This window comes from Dermacentor silvarum, chromosome 10 (assembly GCF_013339745.2).
Source record: "Dermacentor silvarum isolate Dsil-2018 chromosome 10, BIME_Dsil_1.4, whole genome shotgun sequence".
In the NCBI taxonomy this organism is placed as follows: Eukaryota; Metazoa; Arthropoda; class Arachnida; order Ixodida; family Ixodidae; genus Dermacentor; species Dermacentor silvarum.
The window spans coordinates 28218941-28242396 of record NC_051163.1 but is presented as its reverse complement, the minus strand read 5'-3'; the positions used below and the strand labels follow the sequence as shown (position 1 = coordinate 28242396).

At 47.4% G+C, this 23456-nt stretch overlaps 1 protein-coding gene across 3 annotated transcripts in view; it reads right to left on the bottom strand.

The window, feature by feature from the left end:
- Positions 1-14653, bottom strand: part of LOC119431007 (complement C3) — a 122118-nt gene extending 107465 nt beyond the window's left edge. For 2 of the 3 annotated variants that reach the window (XM_049657795.1, XM_049657797.1), the window contains exon 1: positions 14497-14652. In XM_049657795.1, coding sequence (XP_049513752.1) covers positions 14497-14564 — 68 coding nt within the window. In that variant the 5' untranslated portion in view covers positions 14565-14652. Of the gene's footprint in view, positions 1-7843; positions 8005-14496 lie in introns of all 3 variants that reach the window. The other variant, XM_049657796.1, reaches the window with a different exon arrangement.
- Between the last annotated feature and the right edge of the window lie 8803 nt (positions 14654-23456).

The window sequence follows — 23456 nt, the reverse complement described above, 5'->3', positions numbered from 1 at the left end:
AAGCTCAGAAGATGTGAGTGTGTCATTACACCGGCGTCGTTTCCCACAAATCAGCGTCTTTGCTAGCTCCCTTATTACTCCATTATCAATAATAAATTAAATGAAATCTGTGGTTTTACGTTGCAAAACCACAATTTGATTATGAGGCACGCCATAGTGAGGGACTCCGGATTGATTTGGACCGCCTGGGGTTCTTTAACATGCACCCAAAGCATGTGCATGGGTGTTTTTGCATTTCCGACCCATCGGCCGGGATTCGAACCCGCGCTCTCGGGCTTAGTAGCGCGACACCATAGCCACTACGCCACCACGGCAGGTCCCGTTATCAGTTTGATTTAATAGTAGAAAATGTGATCCACACAGAGAGAAAAAGATAAATGAAAGGCAGGGAGGTTAGCCAAAACAAAGCTCGGTTGGCTACCCTACACCGGTGAAAAGGGGAGAGAAAAGTAGGAGAACAAGACAAAGTAAAGAGTTGATTTGTACTGTAGGTGCAGATGTATTAGACTCCTGAACGCTGTATCGCGCCTGATCGCTCGGTCAGGCTGATTTCAAGAATCGCAGCAGCACTTTTGTAGCCTTCAATGGTTCCACCACCAACGAGCCGAGCTTCCGAAGCAACGGGATTCACGAGTACATTCGGTGCCTGACTCTGTGCTAGTTATATGTACTGCGACTCGGCGAAAAGTTCCACACTACAAAGGCGTGAAACAAAGTGCCACGAAATAACGCTACAAGCACTGCTGCTACCACACACATCTCCTATGTCCCAGTATTCCGTGAACGCCAATAGTTCACGGAAAGCCTAAAACTGTACCGTAAAGAAGATCCATCTCTTTTACATTTTACTGCGAGCAGCACCTTTGAGCTAGGAAATGGGTTGAAAGTGTTCGTCCATCCGCAATAATTTTGAACGATCCTAATACAAAGTTTTCTCTAATACAAATAATAATCCTAATACAAATTTAATACACTTCCCCAGCTTTCACTCAACGTGAAAGCTGGGGAAGTGTGGAGCAGTGTTCGCCGATGTTTCCCTTGTGTTTTCATGGAGTTTACCTTTGGTTTATCCTGTTTTTATCTTGTGTTTAGCTAGTCTTTTCACGATGTAGGGATTAGGTTGCCTGCGCTGGCGAGTAACTTCAGCTTCTCGGGCGCGCCGCTTGATCAGCCCTGCGTCGGCGCTGTCTTTCACGGGTGAGCACCCGTTATCGCTCCAAGCGTGCTTGCTGCTCGGCGTTCAAGGAGGAAAAGAGCTATACCGGAGCGCCGGAACGGCTCTCTTTCAGCGCGCCCTAGCTTCCCTAGCGGAATCTTTCCACTTGTGAGGCTGTGGCGCCCTCTCTTGACTAGTTTCAGTATCAGCTTGGCGTCTTCGATCGAGTTTTCATTCATTTGGGGTCATGAATGCGTTAATTCATGATGTTTTCCTTATTTTATATTTTATACGTATTTGGTTTAATCTTATCCAGTTTAGGGGAATTTTATGAGAATGGTATGTCTTACGTAGACCTTGCGCTGTGCGTGACACCCACCGACGAGGGACAACATCTCGGGCCCTTAAGGTGCTCCGCACTTAAAACATTATGCAGACACAACGCACGCGTTGAGATCTATGTGATGTGAAGCTTTTTGTGAAGCGGTTAGTTAAAAGCTATACCACTGTGCAGCTTCTGCACAGCGTTTTGCAAAATAGCGATTGCGTGTCTGCTCGGCAAGAAGTCAAGAAACCGAGACCTCCCCCCCCCCCCCCGCCCCACACACACACGCGATCCTCGCGACCATGGAATACACTTTCATCAGGATCGGTCCACTTTATTATTGCTCTGTCTCTAGGTTCGGCGCACTTTCCTATTGCCCCGTCTCCAGGAGCGGCCCACGGAATTATTGCCCGTCTCCAGGGTCGGCGTACTTGACTATTGCCTTGTCTCCAGGATCGGCCAACCTAACTGTTGTGCTGTCGCCAGGATCGGCCCACTTAACTATTGCCCTGTCTCCAGGATTGCCCCACTTTACTATTGCTCCGTCTCCAGAATCGGCCCGCTGAACTACTACCCCGTCTCCAGGACCGGTGCACTTGACTATTGCCCTGTCTCCAGCATCGCCCCACTTTACTATCGCCTGACTCAAGCATCGCCCCATTTTACCATTGCCCTGTCTCCAGGATCGCCCCACTGTACTATTGCCTGACTCCAGCACTGCCCCCTTTACTATTGTCCTGTCTCCAGGATCGCCCTACTTTACTATTGCCTGACTCTAGCATCGTCCCACTTTACTATTGCCTTGCCTCCGGGAATGCTCCACTTTACGATTCCCGTGTCTCCGGGATCGCCCCACTTTACTATTGCGCTGTCTCCAGGATCGCCCCACGTTACTATTGCCTGACTCCAGCATCGCCCCACTTTAATATTGACCTGTCTCCAGGATCGCCCCACTTTACCCTATTGGCCTGACTCCAGGATCGCCCCACTTTACTATTGCCCTGTCACCAGGATCGCCCCACTTTACTATTCCCGTATCTCCGGGATCGTCCGGCACTGCTATTGCGCAGTCTCCAGGAGCGGCCCATTGAATTATTGCCTCATCTCCAGGGCCAACCCACTTTACTATTTGTCTCCAGCATCGCCCACTTTACTCTTGCGCTCTCTCTAGAAGCGGCCCCCTGAACTATCTCCAGGACCGACGCACTTGACTATTTGCCTGTCTCCAGGATCGCCCCACTTTACTATTGCCTAATTCCAGCATCGCCCCACTTTGCTATTGCCCTGTCTCCAGGATCGCCTCGTTTTACTATTGCCCTCTCTCCAGAATCGCTCCACCTTACTATTCCCGTGTCTCCGGGATCACTCGGCTTTGCTATTGCGCTGTCTCCAGGAGCGGCCCACTGAACTATTGACCCATCTCCAGGGCCGGCCCTACTTTACTAATTGTCTCCAGGATCGCCCACTTAACTCTTGCGCTCTCTCCAGGAGCGGCCCACTGAACTGTTGCCCCGTCTCCAGGACCGGCGCACTTGACTATTGCCGTGTCTCCAGGATCACCCCACTTTACTATTGCCTGACTCCAGCATCGCCCCACTTTATTATTGCCCCGTCTCCAGGATCGCCTCACTTTACTATTGCCTGATTCCAGCATCGCCCCACTCTACTATTGCCCTGTCTCCAGGATCGCCCCACTTTAGTATTGCCTGACTCCAGCATCGCCCCACGTTACTATTGCCCTATCTCCAGCATCGCCCCACTTTACTATTACCCTGTCTCCAGGATCGCCCCACTTCACTATTGCCTGACTCCAGCATCGCCCCACTTTACCATTGCCCCGTCTCCAGGATCGCCCCACTTTACTATTGCCTGGCTCCAGCATCGCCCCACTTTACTATTGTCCTGTCTCCAGGATCGCCCCACTTTACTATTGCCTGATTCCAGCATCGCCCCCACTTTACTATTGCCCTGTCTCCGGATCGCCCCACTTTACTATTGCCTGATTCCAGCATCGCCCCACTTTACTATTGCCCTGTCTCCAGGATCGCCCCACTTTAGTATTGCCTGCCTCCAGCATCGCCCCACGTTACTATTGCCCTATCTCCAGCATCGCCCCACTTTACTATTACCCTGTCTCCAGGATCGCCCCACTTCACTATTGCCTGACTCCAGCATCGCCCCACTTTACTATTGTCCTGTCTCCAGGATCGCCCCACTTTACTATTGCCTGATTCCATGATCGCCCCATTTTACTATTGCCCTGTCTCCAGGATCGCCTCACTTTACTATTGCCTGATTCCAGCATCGCCCCACTCTACTATTGCCCTGTCTCCAGGATCGCCCCACTTTAGTATTGCCTGACTCCAGCATCGCCCCACGTTACTATTGCCCTATCTCCAGCATCGCCCCACTTTACTATTACCCTGTCTGCAGGATCGCCCCACTTCACTATTGCCTGACTCCAGCATCGCCCCACTTTACCATTGCCCCGTCTCCAGGATCGCCCCACTTTACTATTGCCTGATTCCAGCATCGCCCCATTTTACTATTGCCCTGTCTCCAGGATCGCCTCACTTTACTATTGCCTGATTCCAGCATCGCCCCACTCTACTATTGCCCTGTCTCCAGGATCGCCCCACTTTAGTATTGCCTGACTCCAGCATCGCCCCACGTTACTATTGCCCTATCTCCAGCATCGCCCCACTTTACTATTACCCTGTCTCCAGGATCGCCCCACTTCACTATTGCCTGACTCCAGCATCGCCCCACTTTACTATTACCCCCGTCTCCAGGATCGCCCCACTTTACTATTGCCTGGCTCCAGCATCGCCCCACTTTACTATTGTCCTGTCTCCAGGATCGCCCCACTTTACTATTGCCTGATTCCAGCATCGCCCCACTTTACTATTGCCCTGTCTCCAGGATCGCCCCACTTTACTATTGCCTGATTCCAGCATCGCCCCACTTTACTATTGCCCTGTCTCCAGGATCGCCCCACTTTAGTATTGCCTGATTCCAGCATCGCCCCACTCTACTATTGCCCTGTCTCCAGGATCGCCCCACTTTAGTATTACCCTGTCTGCAGGATCGCCCCACTTCACTATTGCCTGACTCCAGCATCGCCCCACTTTACCATTGCCCCGTCTCCAGGATCGCCCCACTTTACTATTGCCTGATTCCAGCATCGCCCCATTTACTATTGCCCTGTCTCCAGGATCGCCTCACTTTACTATTGCCTGATTCCAGCATCGCCCCACTCTACTATTGCCCTGTCTCCAGGATCGCCCCACTTTAGTATTGCCTGACTCCAGCATCGCCCCACGTTACTACTGCCCTATCTCCAGCATCGCCCCACTTTACTATTACCCCGTCTCCAGGATCGCCCCACTTTACTATTGCCTGGCTCCAGCATCGCCCCACTTTACTATTGTCCTGTCTCCAGGATCGCCCCACTTCACTATTGCCTGACTCCAGCATCGCCCCACTTTACTATTGTCCTGTCTCCAGGATCGCCCCACTTTACTATTGCCTGATTCCATGATCGCCCCATTTTACTATTGCCCTGTCTCCAGGATCGCCTCACTTTACTATTGCCTGATTCCAGCATCGCCCCACTCTACTATTGCCCTGTCTCCAGGATCGCCCCACTTAGTATTGCCTGACTCCAGCATCGCCCCACGTTACTATTGCCCTATCTCCAGCATCGCCCCACTTTACTATTACCCTGTCTGCAGGATCGCCCCACTTCACTATTGCCTGACTCCAGCATCGCCCCACTTTACCATTGCCCCGTCTCCAGGATCGCCCCACTTTACTATTGCCTGATTCCAGCATCGCCCCATTTTACTATTGCCCTGTCTCCAGGATCGCCTCACTTTACTATTGCCTGATTCCAGCATCGCCCCACTCTACTATTGCCCTGTCTCCAGGATCGCCCCACTTTAGTATTGCCTGACTCCAGCATCGCCCCACGTTACTATTGCCCTATCTCCAGCATCGCCCCACTTTACTATTACCCTGTCTCCAGGATCGCCCCACTTCACTATTGCCTGACTCCAGCATTGCCCCACTTTACCATTGCCCCGTCTCCAGGATCGCCCCACTTTACTATTGCCTGGCTCCAGCATCGCCCCACTTTACTATTGTCCTGTCTCCAGGATCGCCCCACTTTACTATTGCCTGATTCCAGCATCGCCCCACTTTACTATTGCCCTGTCTCCAGGATCGCCCCACTTTACTATTGCCTGATTCCAGCATCGCCCCACTTTACTATTGCCCTGTCTCCAGGATCGCCCCACTTTAGTATTGCCTGCCTCCAGCATCGCCCCACGTTACTACTGCCCTATCTCCAGCATCGCCCCACTTTACTACTATTACCCCGTCTCCAGGATCGCCCCACTTTACTATTGCCTGGCTCCAGCATCGCCCCACTTTACTATTGTCCTGTCTCCAGGATCGCCCCACTTTACTATTGCCTGACTCCAGCATCGCCCCACTTTAGCATTGTCCCGTCTTCAGGTTCGCCCCACTTTACTATTGCCTGACTCTAGGGTCGCCCCACTTTACTATTGCCCCGTCTCCAGGATTGGCGCACTTGACTATTTCCCTGTCTCTGGAATCGGCCCACTTATCAATTGCCGGTTTCCAGGATCGCCCCACTTTACTATTCTGCTCTCTCCAGGATCGGCATGCTTTACTATTTCCCTGTCTCCAGGATCGGCCCGCTTTACTACCGCACGGTCTCCAGGATTGGCCCAATTTGGCCAGCGAGATACCAACGGAGCGAGCAAACGCAATGAGCCCTGAGAAAGATGGCATAAAAAGTTTTGCCCTATCAAAGGAATTGTGTGACTGCGGGCGCATATTTCTTGCGATAATGTTATTCGGGTACCATTTGACGCGCCATTGAGCTATTCCATAGAAAACAGAGTGGCCCACAGGCTCATCTGTGTAGGGGTTGTGAAGACGAGGCTACAGATAAACCGATTCATATTCATACTTTCGGTTGCGCACGAAACACACGACGAATAAAATGGCTGGATGACACGAGCGCAACATCTCAACTGGTATCTTTATTGAATGAACATTATGTGTACTACGAGCACCACCTGGAAGTGAAATTAACATCATGACAAACAAGATGTAATCTTAGCATTGCAAACATGCATCGACTGTCATTTACTATCAGTCGATCCCACGACACGTGCTGCAAAGTTGCGCGAATTCTTTTTCTGTTAATAAAATAGATGGCAGACAGATGCAAGCGTCTCCCATCTTTTTGACATGGAACGCCTTTATAATTTCTCGGCTAATTTGCCGCTTGTATCTATGACGCAATGCGGGTGTTCGTTAATACAGGTCTGCAGCCACAACTACGGCATTGGCATGTCAAGTGCGAGCGTGCCGATTTCGACAAGGGCAAATCAAGTTCCCTGTGCTTATTGTTGATGTACCTGTTACTTTGTCCATGCGACGTGCGACTTGCCGCAGCTGAATGGCCCCTGGTACACTCTTGGGGTCTTGCACGAAGTGCAGCACTCCTTGTGTTTTATTTGGCACCCTCTCTGTGCACCAACAGGTGTTTCAATTTTTCTTTCCTGATCCGCGAACAGAACTGCGAAAGCATCTTAATTGCTGCGAACACTGTCATACACCATAGCGTGCCAAAAGATACCAACTGGCCCACCTTGCAGTTATTTTGGTGTAAACACATTATTTTATATACGAGTGCTGTCCTGTCTATTCAACAATACAGCAGCGGCCATGGTCAGAAAAATTCGAGAGCCTTTGCGTAGAAAGCTTCGAATTAAAATAGCGCAGTTGTGTGGGGAATGCAACCAGCGCTTCATCGACTTGATTTCTGGGGTTTTGCGTACGAAAAACCCCGATTTGATTACGACGCACGCCGTAGTGGGGGACTGTGGATTAATTTCGACCACCAGGTGATTTTTAACCAAGCGCTTCAGTGGCTTCAAAACAAGCGCTTCGACCAGTGATCCACACCCACCTTCCACTGCCAGGAATCTTTATAAGCCAGGAAACGCGCTGAAAGTGCACCTCCTCGGCTGAGCAGGTTACCCAGTGATGCGCAGAACGGTGCACAGAAGGCAGGAAAGGGCTTCGCCACGGTGGACGTGAGGCAAGAAAGGAGTATAGCACAAAACTTGACGCAGGCTCCCACTGTTAGTGCTGCATGTCGCTACGGGAAGGTTCAGCACAGGACCGGATTATGGAAAGCTTCAACCAGGGCTTTCGCGTTTCTGCTGTGCACAGTGACTGGATTAACATAATCAAACAGACGCTTACGTATGCTTCTAACCACCTCCCCTCTACTTTTAATAATGATTTGCTATTGGGCTTACCTTCACCGAGGCTGATGGTGTCTCGGAAGATCGTGTGCTGTCTCTTCGGATAATCCTGTAGGGTTAGGGTTACGTCATTTGATGACTCCCGGTTGAAGACCACGATCGTCTCTTCCACTCCCGGTCTCATTTCTCTGGGAGCTATGACCATGCAGCTTTGCCTGCGTGTTTCGTACTTTATTTTATTTCTCCTTCCTTTTCTTTTTTATTTTTTTTTTTTTTTTTTGCTTTTCTGCAGCAACTACACAAAAAAAAATTACACCCTTTTGGACGTGTCTTGTCCCCATATAACGTCGTCCGTCCTTTTCGCGTTTCCTTTCTTGAAAACTTTTCCCTCATTTTTGTCAAGAATGCTTTGTCACGCTGATAACATGCACGGCCTTCATGGCCTAGAAGTACTAGGTGTGCAGCATAAAATTAATGGAAGGCATGCACTATAGCTGATTATTGTTTGGGGACAAGTTCAGCTGCAAAAGGGTGCAAACTGTCCCAAGAGCGTAACTGTTTAGTCGGCAATAAAAAGCAAATCCAAGTATACACTGGCGAAATATATTCTTGAAGACTCCATTTTAATCTTTCTGGAGAAAGATTTGTTATTGGCGTGGAAAGTGAAGGAAACAATATCCCACTCTCTCTCTCTCATATTTTCTTTAATTTCGCGCCAGAACGTTAGTACGTCTTGGCTTCATTATCTGTTCGGTTTATGGGGTAGTGGCGAATAAAACTCAGGCCCCTCGGTTTCCTTTTTCTCCCTCGGTATTGCGTTAATATTACATCAGGTATTTATAAGTACGTTCGTAAGTGTTGGTCGTTTGACTATAGAACAAGTTCTCAGAACCCACGGCATTGGGTCTAATTCATGTGCAATGCACATTTCCGGTATTTCTGAAGTGCATCTTGCGCAGTAACCACCTTAGCCGAGATGTTACTGATGATGTTTAGCGATACCTTGGTTTTATGCTACAAAACTTAATTTAGGCAATCAGTACTTCCAGACTACGAATAGAATATGTTGCATTTTGTATAGACTAGCTCTTTTGTCTACAGAAAGTATTCAAAGAGCGTTCAAATAAAGCGCGATGTCGACTCTATTTCCTTCAGAACATTTGGGGTCCATAATGACTGTAGAAAGCTTATATATATTTCTCGAGCAATAGCATATGACCTCAAGTCCTCAGGCAGTCTATGAACGTTCTACAATGTTCACAAAAACGTATAATAACTTTAAATAAATTGAGCGATAATCGCGCTAGGTAGCTCAGTGGTTATGGCGTTTTGCACTGCTGTGCGCGATGAGGTCAAGGGTGCGAACGCGATCTCAACTGCCGCATTCCGGTTGGGTACGAAAGCAAGAACGCTCGTGTACCACGGAACTCGATGCAAGTTGAAGAACTCCGGGTGGTCAAAAAATTAATCTTGACTCCCCCCTATCCTCCTGAGGCCCACCAATGGAAGATTTGTCCAATATAATGGACAACCAAACACAGAGCGCCACGGCTATCGAAACAGATTTCTCCTCAGAGCACTTCTCCGGCTGCTACTAGGACCCGTGCTGCCATCTATTGACTACGGTCAAAGTCGCTTTGTTTCCTGCCTTTCCGGGAGAGTTGAAAATGGCGGGGACTGAGCACGAGCGCCTTTTACGGCTGCTGCCTAAGAAGTAAGTGGATTTATAAGTTTTTTTTTTCTTTTTTTTTTTTTTTTGCACGTGATAAAGCATATTTTGGCCATGGTTTGTGTTCGTAAGAAGTCAAGGAACACAGAGAAACGCATATTTGAGCTACGAATGCGGTAGTTTTCGTGAGTACGTTACGTATTTCACAATGTCCAAAATATTGGACATTGGGTCTCAGTGACAGCAAAAATATGACAGTACGAACATGTATAGTCTGTTGGCGCTACTTAGCAAATAAAAGATATTTCGCTGCAATTACCTGCTTCTGATACTGAGGATACACATAATTTTTTCTTTCTAGATAGCAGGCCCCGTGTGAATGATGAAACAGCTGAGCGAGGAGGCTCCACCGCCTCATTTTCAAGTCCGATCAAAAACAATCGGTCATTTGCCACGACTTTACGACGCTCCGAATGCTGCTCGGTGCAAAATGGAAGGTTGCAGCATGAAAACCAAGTTGTTTTTCCACGAAGTGTCAACTTTTCTATTGCATCACAAAGGAGCGACGATGCTTTGAGAAAGCCCACTCCACCTAATCAAAGAGATTCATAGGCTTGGATCTCGTTTGACATTGATGGTTTGTACTTTCATATCTGTAGCAGCCGCAAATAAAAGTTGTTTTTTGTTGCGAAATCCTTTGTTTCGGCCACTGGCCCCAACTACGCCATTCCCTCTGTTTACGGAAGAAAGACCCCCTAGAAGCCCAATGTCCAATATATTGGACATTGTGCTAAGTGCGAACAACGCATTAAACAGCAAAATTGCGTAACACTTTTCACTTATGCACCCCAAAAACGCATTTCTGAAAGTTTAATAAAAATCCGGGAACCTAAATTCCCTCTGTGCCTCAGCAGGAGAGTGCCTCATAACCAAATTGTTGATTTTTGCACGTAAAATTCATGTATTTAATTAATATTCTCATGATGACAGAGAGAGAGTAAGGACAATTTATCTCTCGCTTGGAAAAATAATATTTATTTACATCGGAGCCAGTGTATACGGGGCGTAACTCATCTTCGCTATCGCACGCATCGTTGCCATTACAAACAGTGTCAGAGCACAGCGTCTTCGTTGCCGTCTATGACATTTCAGACGCAAAATGTCTTAAACGCCTCGCAGGACATGGCAGTCTAAATTGTGAAGCGGGCACAAAGCTGACGAAGTTCCTATACAGCTAGGGTGCTATTTCGGACCCCGTCTATTTCCACATCGGTTGTCGTATTCCGCCATGCAGGTGTTTTGGGCCAATCAGAAACGAGAAGATGTCGCATTCGACAACATGGTGGTGCTTGAAACAGTTCAGAACAGTGCTTACGCAGCAACGGGTACAAATCAGATTGGATTACAGAAATGTTAACGCCAATGGCGATAGCGTTTCACCATTGCAGGTTTGGTTCCGCACTCGAATCTAACAGCCCCACTTGCAAGCACTTACAGCGTACTCACATCACGACACAAGCGTTAGCACCGAGTAAATGGTCTAATCGAACATTTATAATCACTCATTTATACATCCTCAAGCTATCTGAAACATCTGCCGCTGCGGTGAAGGCAATCCCGAATAAATTTATTAAGCGTTTCTCCTCTTCTATTTTAATAGAAAATTAGACTGCATGTGCATTTCACTGTGCCGCCCTCTCTTCCTCTTCCTCGAATTCATCTTTTAGGACACCCTGTATATCACCATCATTAACCTATTTTTATGTTATGGGCAGGACGAAGACCTCTCCCTGCGATCTCCAATTACCCCTGTCTTACGCTAGCTGATTCCAACTTGCGCCTGCAAATTTCCTAATTTCATCACCCCACCTAGTTTTTTGCCGTCATCGACTGCGCTTCCCTTCCCTTGGTATCTATTCTGTAACTCGAATGGTCCACCGGTTATCTACCCTACGCATAACATGGCCTGTCCAGCACCAATTCTTTCTCTTAATGTCAGCTAGAATATCAGCTATCCCCGTTTGCTCTCTGATCCACACCGCTCTCTTCCTATCTCCTAGTGTTACGCCTAACATTTTTCATTCCATCGCCCTTTGCGCGGTTTTTAACTTGTTCTCAAGATTCTTTGTTAATCTCCAAGTTTCTGCCCCATATATTAGTACCAGTGGAACGCAATGTTTACGTTTATGCACTTCACTGTTCGCAAGCTATGTCGAAATGCCAGAAGCAGTTAGCGCAAATGTACACTGTGGGAAGTCGACACAGTTACGCCACCAGCAGGAAGCCGAAGTTTGATGTTTGTTGGGGGAAGAACGGTGAACATCAGAGGTGCATGCCGGGAGAAGCGTGGTGCGAAAGGCGGTGGTAAGGTTGGCTATTTTTCGCCCGTTTCATTCTTGCGTCTGCGAACTACTGAAAACTGCCCCGCGCGCACATGCCAAGGTAGATATACCTGGTAGCGAAGCTTCCATAGAAGCCCATACGTTCAAAACATGGTTGCTTACCGGCGGTTCATGGGGCTTAGCGCCATCTGTGTGAGGAGGGAACACTTCCGGCGGAAGAAAAAATAATTTGACGTCATATCCGTCAAAAACAGAAGTGACGTCATTTTGTTCTTATAGGCGCGAAGTTTATTTTCGGAGGCCTGTAGAGCTGTATATTCAAATGCCCCGCCATTCGACTTCATGGGCGTTCCGAGTTTTCAGCGCGAAAAGCGATGCCGGAAAAGATCAGCCGTACGGGTGTCGAAATCGCATCGCTGCACAGAACATACTTTCTTTGGAGGCCGACGAACACTTTGGGCGTAGATTGCGTAGAGTGCTCGTCCTTTCGTCGGACGCCAAGCCCGTCGGCCAGCGCTGTTGCACGAAAACAACTAAAGTAAACAAGTATCTGACGGTCGCAACTCACTACTTTTGACTGCACAGGTTAAGAAATAATAAAACTAACCGCGTCACCTAATTCAGACAAACGTCGACATGCAACACATGTGAGGGGGGCGTATTGTAACAGGTGACCTTTACGAGTGCCCCTTTCCACGCACTCCAAGAGTTGCATGGCATTGCAAGTGATAGCGGCGTCAACGCCCGCCGCTATCGATGGGCGCTCTCACGGTGGGCCTTGAAAAAAAGGTATATATTGATAATGATAATACAGTTGTATCTTTTCTCGCCATGCATATATAAAATGAACTAGGAATTTTATTTTCGTTGATTGAATCTAACTGCGTCTCGCTTTAATTTTAAAACGCTTTTTTTCTTTCCCAGTGTTTATTCCCTCCAAACATAGTCGCGCTTCAATCGCTGCTCCCATAACCACCCTTGCTGATGTCGGTGACAATTGGTTCTGAACCGCTTTTCGCCCGAAGCTTCGCGACCTATGTGGATCGACCTTGGCACTACCGCATACCGTACTCTGCTGTCCAAAGGCTCTATTCTGGACACGCATGGCGGCTGCACGGCCGCCATTATCCGCCATCTTGGCTGTCTCATTGGCTGTCCAGAGGTCACGTGTTTTGAAATTTGTGCCGGGAAACGGAAGTTTTGCAAAATGCAATTTTGTTTTTTCGTCAGAATGACGAAACGTGACGTGGAGCTGCAAGTTTTATCGACTAATACTTTTTCGTGGTCCTTGGCACCTATATTGCGACTTTAGCGCTTTAAAAAGAAAGTGGACGGTAGCGTGCAGAAGCCCGTGGAATGCATCTGCAATTTCGCGAATGTGTGGTGGCGTTCCAAGATAGCTGGCATGTCAGCTTGTTCATTGGCTGAAAAAATATCCCGTGAGGAGCGTCACAGGAAGGGCTGTTTCGTAAACGTCAATTTGACGTTGCGTGACGTTGCGCTGGGCCGCCATTGCAGAGATTTTCCGCCATAATTTTTGGTGCGACGAGCCGCGCCAATTATGGTAATGAGCGGCCATATGCAGTGTCAGTCGTGAGGCATGCGTATCGCCGCATTTTTCCTGTCATTTGGGGCAATGAAAATTTTTTGTTCACAACGCGTGCTCATAGCATTTGCATCGCTCTCGAGTGGTGTTGGCATTTGTGTTTTGAACCATCATTTCTAATAAAAACACGTTTATTTGAAATAATATTTGTTGAAACTAGTAAACTTCTTGCGACTTTTTGCACTTTTCGCTACTGCGTTTGTATTGTAATCAATATTAATGTCTTTTCGCGTCATCGAAGGCTATGACAACGGTGACATTTTAATTTACAAAAATAAATGTACGCAAGACGGCGCCTTGAAGTTTCCTCTCGCGTTGCGAGTAAGCAGCGAAGTGAACAAGAGATGGCAGTGCCGGCGCTTGCGTCGCGCAAGCGGATAGCTGTGGCGCGCGCAACGCTATCGATGATATTCGGCCGCTACTCAGCCAGACGAGTCGGGCTGAGTCACTTGCGGTTCACGAGATTGCGATAACGCGGCCTAGAGCGTGCGCTGATTATCACTGGCAGGTCGCGTATGTTGTCTCGAGGTAGAAAGGAAGCGCGTGGGCGCCAATATACGATGACTCATTCCGTTTCCCGAGGACACGCATCCTAGCTAATGAAGCAGACGACAGCCTGCGCGCACGCAGACGACGGAAGCGAGAAACGATTTTGATGGAATAATCGTACGCTTTGAGCTAGCTGCTTTATTTTTACTGGGGAGGAAAACTGTTTTCCTTTATCAATAACGCTAGGTTCAATGCCTACATTACAGTTTCTTAGGCGAAACGTCAAATTTGCGTCACGTTACGAAAGCGAAACGGGGCTATCAGCGCCATTTTGTAAGCGTCGCGCCTACGTCACGCCTCGAAGAAAATGGCGGAATGTCCAGAATAGCGGCTCAAGATCGGTCGACCATGTTGCCATCATTGATTACTTAGGCCACCAGGATCGGCCTAGTTTTCACTATACCTTCCGCGGTATCATCCCACGTTACTCGGTGACACACACGACACGCCTACCACCGCGGGGACGTCACCAAAAAAATAAAGATTTGCTATAAAATAAAATTTCTTAACGAAAGTCTAATGATGCTTTTAGAATACTCACGTCGGCGCCACAAGTACAAGGAATAGCCACAAGACCCAAAGTCCACCGAGTGCCACTGACAGGCTCATTCTCGTAACTGTTTTCACCGTTACGAGAATGTTCTCTCCAACGAGCTGCCCGGACGGCAAAGGCACCACAGACTCCGAAAGACGGAAGTTTGGTTATCGGCGCCCCGCTCCTCCAAAATACGCTGTCAGCGACGTCTTCTCGGTGTTATCTATCTACGGTTTCGTGTTTCACGGTTGGCGAAGATGCAGACGGTTATCTGCAACCGTAGCCAGTTTGTCGCCAAAAGAGACTGAGAGAGCGGCGAGCGCAGCTGGCGCGTGCCTGAATGTAAGTGATACGAGCAAGACGAAATTGCGTGTTGGCATGCAAAAGAAACAAAAATGTTTCCCAACTCAAAAAAAGAACTCTATTACTTCTCCACGATTTATGTTTCTTCATAAATTTGTAAAGCACGAATAGCGAAACGAAAAATTAGAAGAAAATTCCTTTATTGACGAGTGGTGCCTACTGGCACTATACCAGAGAAAATCACCGCCAATCCGCTCCTGTGAAGGTGGTTGGCCAGCGAAGCTGTGTACAGTATATGTTGAGCCTAATGTAGGGCCACTTGTCAAACACCGGTCCCATAATGTGCGCCCATTACACAGATTGCTCTTTAAAGTGATACATGACACAAACAGGCATTTCAATGCAGTTTACAAAAAGACTTAGAGATTGACTCCAACCAAATAAGGAAATTTACTAGCCCGACGTTTCGGAACCAATTCGGCTCCTTCTTCAGGGGGTATTCTTCGGAGGTGGCGGTGTGCCGCTTTTAAAGGTCCGTCGTAACAAAGGAGAGGAAGGGAGAGAGAGCCTAAGGTGCGGAGACACTTGTCCTGGCACCTGTTCTAGACAGACCAAAGGGGTGGTGGGGTGGGGTGGAGGGGGGGGGGGGGGGGGGTGGCTTCGGCGTCGCTGGTCGGCTAGGATGACCGGTGCCGGGCGCCCTTTAGTCGCGGGAATTCGTTGACGAGGGACGGGGGAGGGGGGGGGGGGGAGGACGAGTTGTTTTGGTGTTGCTGACCTAGAGCGGGGGGTCCTTTCTTCCCTTCGTCGCGTCTGCCAGGCCATGAACATACAAGGAAGGAAGGATGCCCTTCACGCGGTTTATATTACCCGCCGTGTTCTGAATGTGCCAAGACTCGAGTAGCAGCCTTTTTCGCCAGTTTGTCTCTGTTTGAAGGATTTGGGTTTCTTGGAAAGAAATCTTGTGGTCGGCGTCTTCGGAATGTTCGGCGACGGCGCTGCGTATTCGGTTGAATGTTCTGACGTCGTTTTCATGTTGTCTGATTCTTTCTTTTAGATTTTTGGTTTCCCCGATGTACGACGCCGGACAGTCGGCACAGCTGATTTTATAGACGACGCCTTGAGCTTTTTCTTTTGGTGGACGGTCTTTTGGTTTAGGAATGAGGATATTCAAAGTGTTCATCGGTTTATGCGCGACTTTGAGGCCTTCTTTTTTCAGTATTCGGCTGAGAGCTTCACTGGCACCTTTGACGTATGGGATGGACACTCGTTTCTGTGGTCGAGGGGGAGTCAACGGTTGTAGGTCTCGTAGTTTGTTTTTTCTTTTTGTTGTCGGGTTGTTTTTCGAATGAATTCCGTTGTATAGCCGTTCCTTTTGAGTTCGTTGAGAACCGTTCTCCTTTCTTTCTTTTGATCTGATTCCAATGTGCAATGAGTTTCGACTCTTCTCAATAAAGAATTTACGACCGATGCCTTGTGGTTTGCCGGATGGTTGGATGAGAAGTGTAGGTAGCGGCCTGTGTGGGTTGGTTTTCGGTAGACTGAGAATTTTAGATTGCCGTTGGTTCGTGTAACTTGTACATCTAGGAATGGTAGCGATCCGTTTTGTTCGCGCTCCGACGTGAACTGTATATCCGGGTCTATGGAATTTAAATGGCTCTGCAGGTTTTCGACTTGCGACTCCTTCACGATACAGAAGCAATCATCCATGTACCTGAGGAAACTTTTGGCTTCGGGGAAAAAGTACTCAGAGCTCTGTCTTCGATATTTTCCATAGTTAGGTTAGCCATGGTGACGGAAATTGAGGCCCCCATGGGAGTTCCTTTTACCTGCTTGTAGTAGCTGCCTCGGAAGGTGAAGTAGGTATTTGATAGGCATAGCTCGAGGAGGCGGCAGATCTCGTCTACACTCAAGGGGGTTCTCTCGTCGAGTGTGTCGTCGCGTTCCAGGGCATCCCTTGTTGCGGATATAGCTAACTGAATGGGTACTCTGGTGAACAACGAGATCACATCAAAAGAGACCAGGCATTCATCATCTTCGAGGCGTACATTTGATATCAGCTTGATGAAGTTTTCGGGGTTGCGCACGTGGGATGCTGTCCTTCCAGTGAGTGGTGATATAATCTGGTGCAAGTATGTGGATAGTGATCGAAGTGGGGAGCACGAAAAGTCTACGATTGGCCGTAAGGGGATTCCGGGTTTATGGAGTTTAGGCAAGCCGTAAAAGGCTGGTGCGGACCCGTTCCTGCACATTAATTTTAGATAAAGATTTCGAGAGCTTGGGTGGTTTCGGAAAATTTCGACGAGCGTCTTATTCAGTACTGATTGGGTCCTTGTGGTGGGGTCCTTTTTTAATTTTTCGTAGTCCTCGCTGTTAAGGAGGGTGGACGCCTTTTCCTCGTAGTCCTGCGTGTTTAACACGACGGTTGAGTTGCTCGTCAACGAATTCCCGCGACTAAAGGGCGCCCGGCACCGGTCATCCTAGCCGACCAGCGACGCCGAAGCCCCCCCCCCCCCCCTCCACCCCACCCCACCACCCCTTTGGTCTGTCTAGAACAGGTGCCAGGACAAGTGTCTCCGCACCTTAGGCTCTCTCTCCCTTCCTCTCCTTTGTTACGACGGACCTTTAAAAGCGGCACACCGCCACCTCCGAAGAATACCCCCTGAAGAAGGAGCCGAATTGGTTCCGAAACGTCGGGCTAGTAAATTTCCTTATTTGGTTGGAGTCAATCTCTAAGTCTTTATCAATTTTCCCAACCAGACAGGTAGTTCTGTCGAAATGTTTAGCTTCAAGTTTACAAAAACCGTTACTTTATTTATTAACTTGAAATTAACTGTAAAGTGGTCGCTATGATACCCATCGGTGTTTTGCATTCCTATTTGAGAAATATTTTTCGCCAAAGTTAAATAGATGCGTGACCCGTGTACGGTAGTTGGTTGACTTCGATCGTTGAAGTAACTAAGGCCGAACTCTTCCACGAAATGGGTGAACCACTGCTTTGTTCCCGGTTTTGAGATTACTACGTTAAAGTGTCCGACAACGACCACTGGCGAGGGATTGGCGGCAACGTACATTGATCAACGCGGAAGTGCGCTCGCCTCGTCATCAAACAGGTGGTTTTACGGCTTTTCCTTATTTGTGTGTTTCGTATTGAAACGAAAACTGTGCTGCATGTTCGCTTCACGCCTCTGCCTTACGGTGGTATGGGCCATTGTATGAGCCATTGCTCCGGGCCCTGCACTGCCACCGGTATTGGCCCACTTGAGTTTTCCGTCGACGTGACGGACGCGAAATAATCCCGGTATCCTAGCCATAAACAGTTTCGCTGTAAAAAAAAGTTCATTGCCAAGTTTTGGTACCGAGTACGAAGTTCCTGGCTAAATATTTTCGGCCAACACTGATTGACAGGCAGCAAGCGTCATCTGTTGTTTTAGAGCCGGAACAGAGGATGAGGAGAAAGACGTTTGCAACGTGACTCCATTTATTTTGAAAGCATGGCACCCTCCCCTCTCTGCTCGTTTTGTAATGAAGAAGAAACAATTCATCACTTCCTTCTATCTTGTCGCCGCTTTACTGGAGCAAGAAAAAGAATGCTGGAGCTACCTCTTCGAAGACTGGGCCTGGACTTAACTGAACCTCTGATTCTCTCGTTTGGGTCCTCCACTCTGGGATTCAGCCACAGGGACGTTTGCTCCGCTGTCCAAAAAATTTCTCATGGAATTCAAACGAACGCCCTGTTAAAACTGTATATTGTCTTTTTGTGCGCTTTTAAATTAATGATTATTCATTCGATCTGCTGTTACCGATTTCAACTTTAACAGATAATTTCGCGTTCTACAGTGCTATGTCCACAGAAATTCGGAAACTTATTCTTCATTATTGATTTGAATAATCCACTCATTTCGTGGCAAATCATTCATAGTGGTTAGAAGCCACGTGCTCTATAGGAAACAACAACAAAAGCACGGTCAGAAGATAAATACCGGTGCAAGATCTACGTCTGCAGTGGTGTAAGACGCGTGATGTAAAGTAAATGAAATGTTCCCCTATGATTCACATACGACCGTGAGCTGTCTGTTCAAATTCAAACGAAATCATAAGTGGCTTGGGGCGAATGCCATTTTCACTTTTCTGCCAGGTGTTTCCCCCTATTGCTGAAAAAGTTTACGCAAAACATTTCTTGTCTCTTTTCCTTGAACAAGCTTATTGTATATGTGTCCTGCGCATTTAGTTAGCAGATATACAATATAGGGGGGGGGGGGGGGGGGGGGGGTATTGATATGCGTGCCACTAAAGGGTTAAGTTCATAACCTGTGATGCCTTGGAACTCAATCGTTTGCTTTCCGTTAATTTTTTAACATATTTTTATTTGTTCGTTTCCTTTATGTTATTTTTATTTGTTTTTATTTCTTTTTAAAACGCTGCCTGTTGTTTAGCGCATTCATTTATTCGAATTCGGAGCGCTTTCTTCTAATTTCAGTTTATCTTATTGTTCTTGTACATAAAGCACGAGTCTCGGCCTCTCAGTGGCTTTGTGCCATTTGTTTTTATAAATTCATTATCAGCAGTACCAGCATATAGTAAAAAAAAACAAATTGGGGAGAACTTATGCAACAGCACAAAAAGATACAAGAAAACTGACGAATAAAAAAAGTATGAAGCAAAGTTGAAATCACAATTATTTTCAAAAAAAATATTTTGTTTTTTATCTAGTTACATGTGCGATTCATGAGAGGATATTTTTTTTAGTAATAATTAAGTTCCTGCGTTGTTTCTTTGAAAAGATATATCGACGTAACCCCATCCTGAAACTGGATATACCGGCTTCATGTGTAAGACGGTACGTGTGGCAAGAAGTTGGCGAGCAGGAACGTTGTTCCGAGATATAGGACGGCGAACGCGTCGAGAAGCAATCGGGGTTTCCAAAGTGGGTAAAGACATATTAAGAGGAGGTGCGTCGTCATGTTGCTGGCCATCCCAGGCCAGAAAGCGAATGTGTAATATCATCAGCGCTTAGTCCAATGCGACAGTGGTGAGTCGACGTAAAACGTTACCTTGCGTGCACCACTGATGTTTGTGTGCGTAGTCCACGGAATGTACAGGGAGACGTGTTGGCTTGAGGCGTTGATTGTGCGTCATTGTTCGTAATCTCCGAGAGGGTTGAGCCTTATCATTGCCTCACATGGCACATCGCATCGTTACACAAGTGTTAAACTTTAGTCGAATTATGGGGTTGCACGTAATTCAATTAATTATTATAATTGTATGTGTACATTGTATACATACATTCGCCGGTGTATGTATACTGGTGGAGCAATTGCCAGCCTCGACTGCCAGGCCGTCATGACATATGCAATGTCATATACCCGTGATCCAAGTTGTCCCGACGATTGTTTTCGAACCCGGTTGCCGGATCACAGCAGCGCGTTGCTGTGAACCACTAGACCATAGACCCAGTGATCCAAGTTGGCGGGATATCCTCCAATCTCTGTACAGGCGCAACTTATTGTTTTTGCTGCAACGGGCAGGGATCACTTCTACTACCGCATTCACGTTGTCGCTATCTACGATGCAATGACGCAGTCGACAGACACATATATATCCTCAAACTGAGAAGTAATCACCAGCTTCGTGACAAGATGCGATGAACGCTCTTTCCATCGAAGCTGGGAGGTGGCGGGTTCGAACACCCTGTGGTGTATATTGTGAACCCACTACCGGTGAAACCGTGACTACGTGCAGCTGTACTTCGCGTCTCTGTGTGGAGAGCATAATTAGCCGCACGGCGAAATAGGCCTGGGCCACATCGGTACAGTGGAGCCTGTTCGACACGGTGTCACTTTGATTCCGGCTGCAGAGCCGAATCTCGACAGAAAAACGTGCGTGGCATTCGGGTAGGAGAGACTTGGGGTGGGAATAGGTGTTAAGGGTATGGTGCCGCGCAAACGACAAAGTGTCTGTTGAGAAAAAACACGCGTTCGCGGCTTGCATGCAGCTCGAGCTGCAACGTCGAACGCAACAACAAAGTAACTTGGCTAGCTGGTTCTCCCAAGCCCCGCCAGCGACACACAGGTCAAGTCAGCGACACGCAGGCGACACACACACAGCAATCCGTTGTGGTGGTTCAGTAAACCGTCGACGTCACCGCAAGATGGATTCTGACAGAGTTCTTTTTTTCTCTTAATTGTACAATATGCAGGAATCATGTTTGTACCATTCATACGTGGGCTGAGGGAGAGTGTTCTTTTCCGAGCAGACGTCCTTCTATCAAAAAAGTGGATGAATACAAGAGATTAACTACGCATGTGACATACCTCTTTTTTAATCCGGATAAAATGTGCGCTAGTTCGTGGAATAAAAAAATAACTGTAAACTATCATTCGAGGCTGGCAACTGCTCCGCGCTACGGGTGGAGCAATTGCCAGCCTATTGTAGTCGCGGGCTTGTTTCGCGCTCGGAAATACACTTTTATGTAGCACGTATTGAGCAAGAGGAAGCTGTATCGGGAGTGTTTCGTCTTGCTCAACAATTTTCTCTTTGACACTATTCATGTAATTATAATATTTGAGACGTTGATTAATTCATTAAGACTAAGTATTTAATTAGGCGAAAGACAAAAATTGGAGGACGCTTAAGCTTCGCCTTCAAGAGTAGAACGCGATAGCGTTATCGGTACCTGTTCGCATACGGCAAGTAGGCTTCATTCACTGCAACACTGAACGTGGGAAAGCCAGCTTGCAAAAACCAAGCTTACACCGATCCCCTTGAAGTCGGCACTTTTAAACTGAAATGCATTGCTGGAAAGACGTTCTTCCAGGGGCAATATAACTGGTCTTATATTGAAATGTGAAGGCCGTATATAGCACATTTTTATTATTTTATTAATTGTTTGCTATTGCCCCGACGTGCGCAGGTCTGGTAGAAATGCTGGAAAAGGGGTTTGTGTTTGAGTTTCCTCGTAGCAGAATTAGGTTTTCTCGTACATTCAAATTACAATCCGACGCCGATTGGTAAACAATCCGACGGCGAATCGGACGCCGAATGGTAAAGTCGTACTTTACCATTTTTCTGACGGATTTCACTGTGAAAAAATTTAATTTTTCTTCACCAGAACCTTGCACCACGTGGAGGGCCTGCGCGGTCGATGTGGTTGGATGATTTTCTCCGCCACCTGCGATCACACGCCGGTTGCCGACGCAGGATTTTCTGCAACACGGGGCCCTAAACGCTATCGCGTTAAAATATAATCTGAGTATTCAAGTGACGGCAAACAACATTACTTTGGTTCTGTCCAGCTACGGGGCACTTGCATATTTTTACATGTTGGCGCATGACAGTTGGGACATCCTGTATACATATACACAGGAAATAACGATAAACACCAAACCCCCAGGGAAAGCCAAACAAAACTTCGCCTAGAAGAAAATCCTGAACAGCGGATTCATGGCTGAATCCCAGAGCCGAGGCTGCAAATAAAATGAAACGGTGAGCTGTTATTACAACTTGGAATTACTTTTGAATACTAGATAGATTTCGAGATATGCGCCGTGAAACTTGGCGTTAAATATGCACTACTGTTTCATCTAATTTTTTTTAGCAAATTGACGTTTTATGCATTCAAGAACAAAGGTAACTGGAACAACCATGTATTTCGGCACGAACTTTTGTAATGAGTATGTCGAAACTTGTGTTATCCTGAAAATTCTTTTAAAATGGATACACCGTACGAACTGAATGGCTGGAATTCGTAAATTGCAGTATGTGACGTAATGTAACTATTCAAAGAAAAAAAAGATAATTAGTCCATTTTTGTTGTAGAGAAGATTATGCATGCCGATTCCTCGTGCAAGTAATGTCCGCATCTTTGAGTAATCCAGCCAAATGACTAGAATTACGTTTTCAGCCCCAGTTGATATTCTTTGTTTTTTTTTCAGTTCTCTATGGTCTAAAAAAATAACACTCGGTATTTACCGGTCCCGTACAAAATCATCCTCAGTTGTTAGTAAACAACTGAGGATGAAATGCGATTTAATTGCGTGATGGTGGTAGTGTCACATACGTACATGGGACCGATTTTCGGGGGAGCCCGGCATAAAACACTTCTGTGTTAACGCGGAGCGGGTGATGGCATCGTCATTGACAAAGCTGTCGCACAACATACATTCCCACATCTCTTGAATACTACTTTACCCCTTTTATTGAACATTGCTCTTCTATATCAGAACGCAGTCTTCGTGGTTCGGACTCGAAACCACGACCTCCTCCTCAGCAGCTGAGGGAACTCGCATTCAATGAGCCACCGCAGTGGGTCACGAAATGAAAAAGGAAAGAAAGCAGTTTCGCCAGAAAGCGTTGATAGCGATAACAAATTATTACGCAACTGCGTGAATGTTGTCAGCTTTAGTAGCCGTGCGAATTGCGGTAAACATTAGCTTACTAATTAAATTAACAAGCACTATGTCACGCGCGCGCAGAAGAACGGATCTCACTGAATGACCGCGAGCGTTCGCTGTCACGGTGATTGGGTGATGAAGAGCGCCGGCAGCACGGACAAACACTCCGTGCTGCCGCTCGCTTCACCGTATCTTCCAAAATTTGTTCACGCGACCTCAAACACTAGGCGCGCCGAAGATAGCGCGCCTGAAGCCATCAGCCATTTCGGC